At 44.7% G+C, this 11,199-nt stretch overlaps 1 protein-coding gene across 1 annotated transcript in view; it reads left to right on the top strand.

The window, feature by feature from the left end:
- Positions 1-5,786: 5,786 nt before the first annotated feature.
- Positions 5,787-11,199, top strand: part of LAMA1 (laminin subunit alpha 1) — a gene marked incomplete at both ends in the record, with an annotated part of 96,888 nt that continues 91,475 nt past the window's right edge. The window contains one exon of the mRNA XM_079533878.1: positions 5,787-5,874. Coding sequence (XP_079390004.1) covers positions 5,787-5,874 — 88 coding nt within the window. The remainder of the gene's footprint in view (positions 5,875-11,199) is intronic.

Below are 11,199 nucleotides of genomic sequence, written 5' to 3'. Positions count from 1 at the left end.
TGCTCATAAGCTCTATTCTTCATGTTACAGATGTCTGTCATAAACTTACCCGGGGCTGTTCCTTTGCCTGCATGGGTTACTGGAGCCTTCAATCTCTTACAAACAGTTTAATCAAAGTGCAAGGAAAAGTTCCATGCCCAGACTAGAAACAGCATTATTGCTGTTGCCGATTACCAGTGGTGATGGTATTGCATTTTATATCATTTGTGTTCAATTTTCCCAATAGAAGAAAAGTTTTACATGAATTTACTGTGAGTTTTGGGGTAGAATATACTTGCCACAATACAGCATAGCATCGAATCATTCCTGTTGGACCTCTATCAGAATTTCCAGCCTGTTAGCTGTTAATGGAAAGCTCATTGAGTCTTCAGTGGCATGGAGCTGTGACAGGAGGGGTTCGGGCCAGATACTGGGAAAATGTTCTTCACCAGAGGGTGTTTGGGCAATGGAACAGGCTCCTGCAGGGCAAAGGTCATGGCCCCAAGCTGTCGGAGTTAAAGAAGAGTCTGGACAAAACTCTAAGACATGGGGTTTGAGTTTTTCATGGTCTTGTGTGGAGCCACACAAGTTGAACTGGATGATTGTTATGGGTCTCTTCCGACTTCAGATATTCTATGATAACATCTTCCAGAGCCAATACTTCAATCCATTCTTGTAGGACAACAGCAGAAACCAATCAACAGAAAAACAACTCCAGGTTCAAGATAGAACTTTACTAGAGGAGACAGGCAGAGGAGAGCTCTTGTACTGGGAGCAGAGAGGGAATTCATGCAGAATTTCCCACTTTCTTCCATTCCCCTTTTTTTCCATCCAGACCAGCCCAGAGTTCCAGCTTCCCTCCAAAGGTACCACTCTGGCACTTAGGTCTGGGTAGCTCTGGGGTCAGCACAGCCCATGCCGTGAGGTCCCCTCCTGCCCAGATCAGACCCATCCCATCTGCTTGTGCCTTGTCCACTTCTCCATGTCAGCTCTGTGCAGCCTTCTGCAGCAGCTGTTTCCCAGCTTCCAGCAGCTTGTCCCTAATTCCTGTGGAAGCCTTCGTCATCTCAGAGCCAAATTATCACAATGCAGATTTCAAGTTACAACTTGAAATCACTTTCAGGGGGTAGAAAGAGCAAACTATTTCACTGCTAAAGCAGAACTCTGGGCTACCAACAGAAGGACAACAGCAGGGCACTGGGATCTGCCTGGACCAGTAATGCTGTTCTGGAATCACACTCCCACATGTCACACTGCAGAAGTGGCTTTCAGTGCTGAGAGGAAGCTGTGGGCAGGGTGTGCTGTGAGGGGCCTTTTGCTTTGAATTTAGTCCTCCCTTTGGTCTGTCACAGCTGAGATTTATTAACCTCTGGACATGCTTTTCTGACAGAGGGAGGAAAGCACTTGAAGGGTTCTGGGGAAAAATAAGTTATCTAAACCAGCTTTTAGTGGTGAATGAATGTTTATTAGAGATAGACAGGCGGTTTACTGAACTGTGTTTTCCTCTGATGACAAGCAATAATTATTTTCAGAGAGCTGTTTCAGAGTACTTGGGTGGTGCTTCTGAGCTAATGAGACAGAAGCGCAACAGATAACAAGTGTGTGTGCAAAGAAGCCCAACAAAAAAACCCATGCAGCTGAAAAACAGAAAGGGCCTTTGTTGTTCAGTACAGCTGTTAAGAAAACCTAACTCTACCATTAGATGTAGGTTTTAGGTAGGATTATCGCCTCGTTAGATCAATGTACCTTATTTGCCATGCTATTTAGATTTCCCTGCTGCACTTTGAGCAAATATTGTACCAAATATTCTTCAAAGGTCAGGCACTGGCACAGGCTGCCCAGGGAGGTGGTAGAGTCACTGTCCTTGGAAATGTTCAAGAAACATGTAGATGGTGTAAATGGGGTATTGAGGGTTGTAGAATCATAGAATCATAGAATCACTAAGGTTGGAAAAGACCTAAAAGATCACCCAGTCCAACCGTTCACCTATTCCCAATAGCTCCTACTAAACCATGTCCCTCAACGCAACATCCAGTCTTTCCTTGAACACCCCCAGGGTCGGTGATTCCACCACCTCCCTGGGCAGTCCATTCCAGTGCCTGACCACCCTTTCTGAAAAGTAATACTTCCTCATGTCCAGCCTGAATTTCCCCTGGCGTAGCTTGAAACCATTCCCCCTGGTCCTATCACTAATGACACGAGAGAAGAGGCCGACCCCCAGCTCACTACAACCTCCCTTCAGGAAGTTATAGAGAGCAATAAGGTCTCCCCTGAGCCTCCTCTTCTCCAGGCTGAACATTCCCAGCTCCTTCAGCCTCTCCTCATATGGCCTGTGCTCCAGACCCCTCACCAGCTTCGTTGCCCTTCTTTGAACACGCTCCAGGGCCTCAATATCTTTCTCAATATTATTATATAAATTATATAAATTATATAAAGATATATAAATATCTTTCTTGCAGTGAGGGGCTTGTAGGCTAGTGGGTGTGGTGGTGGTGAGCTGATGGTTGTTGTACTGGATGATCTTAGTCCTTAGTTGTTTTCTCTGACCTTAATTATTCTATCCTATGGTGGTTTGCAGTGAAGAGAAAGAATCAGTGGAAGTAAGGTGGGAGCAAAGATGGGCTGCTAGGATGTGCGCGTTATTGAAGCATTGCTTTGGCTGAGGAACATTGCAGAACTGCAGCTGGCTCTATGTGCCCTGCTGCCCTCAGGGTCAGGAGGTGACTTTATGTTCCCAAGGGGCCTTGAGGGAACCTGCCCTAGCACAATAGCTTGGCATTAACACAGCAACAGCAACCCAGACAAAGCCTGAAAAAACATATTTGGTGTTCACTGGGCATTTGCTTTGGTGCAGAACAGCAGAGAGATTACATTCAGACTTTGTGTATTTGGTCTTTCTTCAGCCTGAATTATCCCAAAACTCTGTTTTTGCCAAAGGCCATATTTTTTTTTTTATCAGTAGGCTGTTATCCACAGATGGCTAAATTAACACACTCACTTTGGGCTGCCTACTCCTAAATATTAGTATTTTCCATTCCTTCACAACTGAAACACCAACTGCTTAAGGCAAATCTAACTGACAAAAGTTATAAAGAGAGAAAACAAGATTTTAAGAGATTTCCTGTAACCACATATCTGACCATTATCTGGGTATTTACAAGTAACTTATTTTCTTACACTGTATGACAAACTTCTTTCTGTTTTATTTTGGAGTTAATTTTTGTTAGTAAAACAGGTGACAGTGAGGTGTTCAGATATTTTCCTTCCTAACTTTACTGAAATTTCTGTCTTTTAATGAAGTTGGAGCAGTAACAATTGTTTTAAAATACGAAAGTCTCTTGGCCTTTTTAATTTGCACTATTTATGTTATTGTACTGTTTGTATTACTATTTATGTTGGGCATATATGATGTAGCAGGGCTCAGGGTGTCAGCTAATACATATGGTCTTTGGGGACTGCATAAATATGTTTGGAAGTAATGTAGTTCCACAGACTACTTGTGGTGCATAATTTTCTGTTACAATTTGTATACAGAGGCTTAGTTGAACTTTAACAAATGAAGTTGCTGCTACAGTCCAGAGCTGGATCAGAGTATTATAGAATCATTAAGGTTGCAAAAGACCACTAAAATCCTCTAGCTCAACCGTCAGCTCATCCCGACCATGCCACATATGATGTTCTTCAGTGCCACATCCACACGGACCTCCAGGGACAGTGACTCCACCATCTCCCTGGGCAGCCTGTGCTGCTGCATTGCCGCTCTTTCCGAGAAGAGATTTTTCCTGATATCCAACCTCAGCCTCCCCTGGGACAACTTGAGGCCATTCCCTCTTGTCCTATAGCTGTTACCTTAGAGAAGAGACTGACCCCCACCACACTGCAACCTCCCTTTATAGGGAGCAATAAGGTCTCCCCCGAGCCTCCTCCAGACTGAATGATCCCATCTCCCTCAGCCACTCCCCATAAGACTTTTTTGCCCCCTCACAACTTTTTTGCCCTTCTCTGGATGGGCTCCAGGACCTCCACGTCTTTCTTGCAGAATATTCTGATGAGGATAAACACACATAGAAATGAACTAGAACTTACTCATTACATGCATGAAAGGAAGTACACTTCAGTGTGTTGGAATTTGACAAAATGGTTAAACCGATTATGAAGCTGCAAACTGGTGGGATTTTATGCTGCACAGATGCTACTCTTTCTCTTCCCTTTGTACTTGGATCCCAACTGGTATACTTGCAATCCCTCACAGAGGGTTTCTTAACCTGACCTCAACAATTTTAGAAAAAATGACAATTGGCTCTTGAAATTTGTTGACTTTTCTCTCTGCAGATGTTTTGCTTTCCTCCTTCTTGCCTGTCCTGAAATTTAAGACATTCCTGGTGCATGCAGAGGACAGATCCAGTGGAAGGGACAGATGTGGAGTGTTATTTATTTGTAGGCTTGAAGGCCTTTGATACCGTTTTATGGCAGAACATTTTCATTTTTATCTCCTTGACCTGGGGATTTTTCCTGTTTGTATGTTTTGACTATAAACATTGTCATGCATTCTCTAGTATAACTTGTAACTCTTGAGTTACACAATAAGAAATAGCTTTATTTTATGATAAACATATACGTTACTACTATTTTCCTGAGTTTATTTACACATATCAATAAAGCCCAAGCTGCAGCTTGAGCTCCATAAGCAGCTCCCCACCATGGGAGGAACACACTTGTAGTCTAACTCTGCTCACACAGCTTACAGGCTATTTTACAATGTAGTTTAAAAAGCAGAACAATCCAGTATTTTCCTTAATAATAATAATAATAATAATAGTAATAACAACAACCAGCATGTATTCTCAGTGATGTTTTCCATTTGAGGGACAGTATCTTTTGGCTAGAAACAAGCTGCCCATGTAAGCTGTGGTGCCCCATCCCTGGAGGTGCTCAAGGCCAGGTTGTATGGGGCCCTGGGCAGCTGAGCTGCTGGGGGGCAGCCCTGCCCATGGCATGGGGTGGGACTGGATGGGCTTTGAGATCCCTTCCAATCCATGCCAATCTGTGATTCTAAAGTTCCTCCAAATCAACTAACTCATTTTGGGCACTCAATTCTCTTCCTAAAAAGTGCTGTTGCTTGCTGCAGCATATATGGGATAGTCCTTGTGGGGTGCTGCATGGACGAGCTGTGTGACAGCCCTTAAAACAAGGAAGCAAAGTGTGCGTGGAATTTAAATGAAATACCTGGGAACAGCTCTGTCTCGAATTTCTTCAACCTGTTTCTGTATAAGTTCCGGAAGCAGCTGATCATTAAAGCCGCAAAGCCTTTCCGCAGGACAAAAGCAGGCAGTCCTTTGGAGAGATAAACCTTTAGTTGACAAACATGGCTGCACTACTATGTGTGCGCGGAGTGGAACACATCGGCACGGTATGAGGTCTCACAGCTCTGGGGGACGCACTCGCAAGGAAAGCCTCAATTTTTCAAGCCCTTGGCGATGTCAGTCACATAGGAACGCTGCGCAATGCCTTGGCTTAGCAGTGCCTCCCCCGCGCTGCACAGACGCTTTTCCCTCATTGCTTCGCACCGTCCCCATCTCCCTCCCCACCACGCTCCCGCAGAGCACCAGCTCATTCATTGCGACTCTCCAGAACTTTTTCGGGCGCTCAGCGATCACAGCTGGGAGAGCTGCGAGGAGGGGGCACCTCGGTGGGGCTCCGTGGGTGTGCATGGGTGCGGGAGCGGGGCGGAGCGGCCGGGGGGAGCCTATAAGACGGGCGCGCTCGGCGGGGCGGGCAGCGGAGAGTCTCTCCCGGCTGCAGCAGCGATGGTGACGGGCAGCGGCGGGCGGCGGCTGCTGGTTCTGCTGGCGGCGGTTGCACAGCTCGGGGCGCCGGGACGTGGCCAGCCCCGAGGTGAGGGCGCGGACTTGAGGGATAGGGGGTGCGTCAGAATTCGTTCGCACCGCATCCCGGGGCTGGGAGAGGTTTCTGGGGTGCTCGCAGCGTGCGCCTGTCCTTCCTCTTGGCCATCCCCTCATCCGCTCTTCCTCCTTTGCTCTTTCCTCTCTTTCCCGGTGCCCTTTCTTCTCCCGCGGCTGCGGTGGGGCCGCCCTCTCCCTTTGTGGGGACCGTGAATAGGCGCGGAGCCGGGGCAGGCTGGGGGCACGACCGGTATCCTCTCTCTGGGGCCGCCCCGTAGCAGCAGAGCCCCCGGGGGCCGCAGCATTGCGTGCCCGGGGTAAGGCAGAGCCGAGGGATGCCGCGCTCTTCGCTAATGCGAACCAGATCGAGGGATGAGAAGGGATCCAGACCGCGGGAGGGGATGTAATGGAGACAAGTTGCAGAAGTTTTCTTTCTTCGCACGTGGTTCTGCCCGGTGCGCTGCCATCCGTGCGAACAGCTCGGCTGCACGCATCCTCTTTGTTCGTGGAGTGGTGAGCGGGGTTTGTGCTGCGGGACTGAGGCTGGGCAGCAGCTCCGGGTGCGGGCTGCGAGGTGCGGCACTGATCCGCACCGAGTGCCCTCCTCTACTTGAGGTCCGGCTGCTGATCTGCCACCGATCCGCTCCAGGCATTGGCCCCTGGTCACGATTGGGTTCGGCATAACAAAAGCCAAGTTGGGAGGCATGTGCTGTGCAGACGCGTGGCTCGATATTGTTTAAGATAGAGAGTGGCTTTCAAGATGGATGTAGTGCGGGAGATTAGCATCTGGCTGTTTGCGCGCCGCCGTAAAAGCATGTGTGGCTGTTAATATGTGCGTCATCCTCAAAGTCAGGATGGCAAAATCGAACCCAAACTAATTGCTATGCCCATAAACTTCAGCTTGTAGATAAGGAAACCATGCCTTGGTTGTGAGAACTTAGTCTTGGAAACAAAAAAAAAGATAAAGTGGCAAAAAACTCTTACATTTCTCAATTGTTTTTTTCTCACACAGTACCATCTTCTCTACATCAAATAACCTTAGTTCTTGGTTCACATGGTTCATGATACGCTAGCACACAGCTAACATTATTATTATTATTTAGAATTCTCCTAAAAGCTGATCAGGGAGCCCACAATTGTTTTTTTCCCTCTAACATAAACTTGCAGTGTAACTGCTGTAATCTGCTGCAGCTTTTGTAAAGAGTTAAGTGCTGCTATTCCAGCTTTTGTGTAGCAGCTCACATGGTTGGTCATCTTGATAAAATACATATTTTAATATCGCTGATTGAAGATAGCAGTATGTTTGATTGCACCTAGCTACCCCTCCTGGGGCTATTTAAATTAATTACCTGATATTTTTCTAGATGAAAGATCAGGTCAGGAGACCATTCCTTCTATTAGATTAAGTTGATAGATTTTTTTCTTTTTCTCAGCATGAGGGCACAGATCCACAGAGGAAGCAGTGGGCATCAAACCCCCTGGTGGAAAACTGCCTTTCCAAAACCAGAATCTCAGATAACTGAGCCTAAAACAATGCAAGGAATGTGATGCAGATTAGAATAGCCATGTCTCTTGTGCAGAAAGTAAACAACTAGTGCTCAAACTTGCAAGCATCACGATGATGTAAAAACCTCTGTTGTGGGAATTGAAAGATTTCTTGGACATTGGGCCAATGCAGAATTTAGGGGGAAATGCACCTTGGCATGTTTGTGGAGAGTATCATGGTAGAGCTCTTTCAGCATTTCCTGTTTTTCTGTCAGTCCTTTTGTCCTGTCAGCAGATAAGGAAAATGGAGCATACATAGTTTGGGGTCTTACAGAGAGTGCCGAAGTCCAGGCTAAGAAAGAACAACACAGAATAGTAAAGTTACTGCAGCACACATCTTTACAGGTTAATGATTGGTTCTTTCAGCCTAAAGATTAATATCTACATGCCTATAAAATTTAGTTGGTATTTTAATTGCAGGTATGTTCTTGAGGTATCCCCATTCTGTTGAAAAGTCAGGTCTGATTTTCAATTGAGTTTTTGTATCCAGTAATGGGTGTTGTTCTTGGTGAAGCATGTATCACTGATGTCCAAATCCAGACAAGAGAGCTGGTTTGCTGCCTCAGAAGCAAGCAACCGTTTCAGAGGCTTATGTAGCAGCTTTGCTCCACTGGAATGCGTTCTTCGTTATACTGAGGATAGCAGTGATACACGTCTGGGAAGTAGAAAGGGAATCCAGTTAATGTCTGCACAATATTGCTTGTATTCCATATATTTAGTTCTGCCACTGTCAGGTGATTTTGTAGTAATTAAAAAAAGAAATCATGGTTATTACCATTTGAGTTTAAAGCCTACCTTGCTTCAAGAATCTGGCCCAGTAAGTATGCTTAGGCTATGACTAATGCACAAATAACAACTTTATGGTCAGCAACCACATTTTTTCCTGAAAGATAAAGTGATAAGGTTTACTTATAAATCAGATTGTTAGAGCACAGGAAGTGGGAGATTTGGGTTAATCTCCTTAGCTTGAGTTAGTCTGAACCTACATCTGCAGTTTCTGAATAGAGTGCCTTATTGCCAGATTGCTGTGACAGGTAATGGGGGGAGAGGCATGTCTGAAATCTCTCTAAAGCTCTGAGATCCAGCTACTGTGTAGTCAAGATTGCAAGTTCAAAGGATGGAAAAGGAGAATGGGTAAGAGAAAAAGCTGATGCTGGAATTGGATAGCTACGACTTTGTCTTCATGCCTAGATAGTAAATGGTATGGTCTTCATTGCCTCACTACATCCTTCTATGTTTTGTGGATTTGTATAATTTCTTCAGACTTTCAAAAAAGAGAGCCAACTTCCAGAACGTATTTGGTTGGCAATAAATCACTGAAGAAAGTTGTCTGTTCCTAGAATCAGTTTCTGCCTGATTGTGATTGATGCATTTTCTGAAATGGGAAAGCTTCTATACCCTCCAAAGATTTTCATTTCTTAAATATTTTCCTTTAACATCTCTGCTATGCTTCCACTGATATTAATATTTGTTGCTGACGAGAGAACACCAAAATAAACCTTAAGACCCTTGCAACTTGTGGAAAGCCTGGAGGCAGAGCTGTTTGCAGTTTACAGTAAAAGGCAGGAGACTGATGAGCTGAAAGTGTGAAAGGAGTCTGAGACAATCACTTAATGTTATGGTATGCAAAGAAATTCCCAATTTTTTTTTTTTTTTTTTGGCAAAATTGAGAAAAATAGTGAATTCTGAGTTTACATTTTCTCCCTGATATGGAAAATGTATACACCTCTTGTGTCTTCATGGGGGTTAAGTAGCAGGGCCACAAGATACTTGTTCCCACTCAACTTATTAGGCTATGTGATAACCCTCCTTTTCCTAGGAACAAAGGAACAAGGTGGGGCAACCTTGGTAGAAACTGAGTCCCTCCAAAAGGCATCTCATGATAGCCATCTGCCCACAGGACAAGGATAATGCCTATCACTAACAGCTACTGGAGAAGCTCTCAAGCTTGGCTGCTTAAAGGGCTGTGGGATCTTGCATGGGATGTAGGAGAAGAACAGTTAGGGATTATGAGGAAAGATCCCATAGATGAAGGGCCAAAGACAAGGAAAGAGGAAGGGCAAAGGCTGGAAAAGGAGGGGGTGGAGGGTGGGAGAAATCGAGGTGATATGAGAAAACAAGTGTAGTGTAAAAAAGAGGCATAAGAGGACAGAAGAGGTCAGTTGGCTGTAAACTTGTCAGTATGCTTGTCTTTCCATGCTGCGTGCCTCATCAGTATAGTCTGTCTTGTTTTCTTACTAAATTGCTTTCCTGTGTGATGGGATCTGTATGCTTTGAATGTGAAGGTCTTAATCGTTGGATAGAGGACCATGGGACACAGGCTAGTGTGTCCTGTGTGCTTGGCTGGAGAGACTGGAGTGTGTACATGTTGTGTGGGTCTGTATGTCAGTGTGGGATGAGAGACTTGGGAGCCAAGTTTTAAAGCAGCCATATTTTTGGGATGGATACTGTAGAGATCACAAGGTCTGTGATTGGCTGCTGGAGGGCCAGGAGGTCCAGCACAACTAATGGGAAGTCTGCGGGGTGCACATGTTGACTAAGACACTAACTACATGAGAGTGCATCTGTGCACAAGATGAGAAGAACTGGGCCTGCTACTGGGTAGGTTGGGAGTCTAGGCCAGTTGCTGAAGGGGTCCCTACTAGGGGTGTGTGTGTGTGCGCGTGCGTAACTGGAGCTGTGGACCTGAGGGGCTCCTATGCCCAAGTGCCAGTGAAGTGGGAGACCTGAGATCCAGGGGCCAGTTACTAGACAGATTGAGTGTCTAGTTACTGAAGAAATCACACTGCATTTATGTATGTATATGAATTTTTATTTTCCACTTGCAGTTTTCATTCTGATCAGCTGGAGCAGTTAACAGGATTAATCTGTTAGTGTTGCTTGTATTTGTCTGTCTTTGTTGATCTGAGTGACTGGCAATCTGCGTATGCATATGTGCTGTGTTTGTATCTACGTATGTACATGTATGCCTGTTGGGAATATATAGTCAACTTTACTACTGATTGGATTTGGGAGAGTGGAACTGCAGCAACCTCTCTTCTACTATGTGGCAGGATTCAGCACACTCCAACATAACTGTGTAGTAGGAGCCGTCTGGAACTACGGCTTCTGTATTTTCTTTGGTAGATGTGAGCTGTTGAGGCTCTAGTGTAATGCACTTAGTTCTTTACGGTGTTCCACTCAACATTAAATTTTAGATTATCCATCTAGAAAGTCACCTTACACAGAAGCCACATTGCATGCATCCAGGTACGTTGCCTTTGCAGGTAACATTGTGCTAAAGTAAAACAGTTCACTAAATTCCTAAGAGAGGATACAAATATATTTTGAAAACTAAAAAGAAATGGGGCTTGATAATAAGAAAATAATTTGTGATGTAAAGATTAATGCAAAAGATAAATCTCAACTAGGTGAAATTTTAATGATTGAAATCTACCTTTATAATGGGACAACAAAGGAATGAAGCAGAGGAAATTTTATTCTTTTTTCTTAGACATCTTAGACATTTTGTGGAGAGAATGTTGAGCTCGGTGTTGGTTGGAGGATCCTAAACTTTGATTTTTTTTCTCTCGCTACTTTTGATAGAATGTTAGCATCAAAAACTACAGAGTGTTTCTTCTTTCCTGAGAATGCAAAGTTATGTGACAGAAAAATCCCATGAAAGCATGCTAAATAGACTGAAGATTAAGATTAAAAACATTTGACTGTCATAAATATTTCTCCCCGTTCCTTGAGGGCTTAGAAAATGCATCTCTGGAAATTCACAACTATC

Source organism: Tetrao urogallus (genome assembly GCF_951394365.1).
Source record: "Tetrao urogallus genome assembly, chromosome: 3".
Taxonomy (NCBI): Eukaryota; Metazoa; Chordata; class Aves; order Galliformes; family Phasianidae; genus Tetrao; species Tetrao urogallus.
Note: the sequence above shows the minus strand (reverse complement) of the source record. Positions and strands in the feature narration are given on the sequence as shown.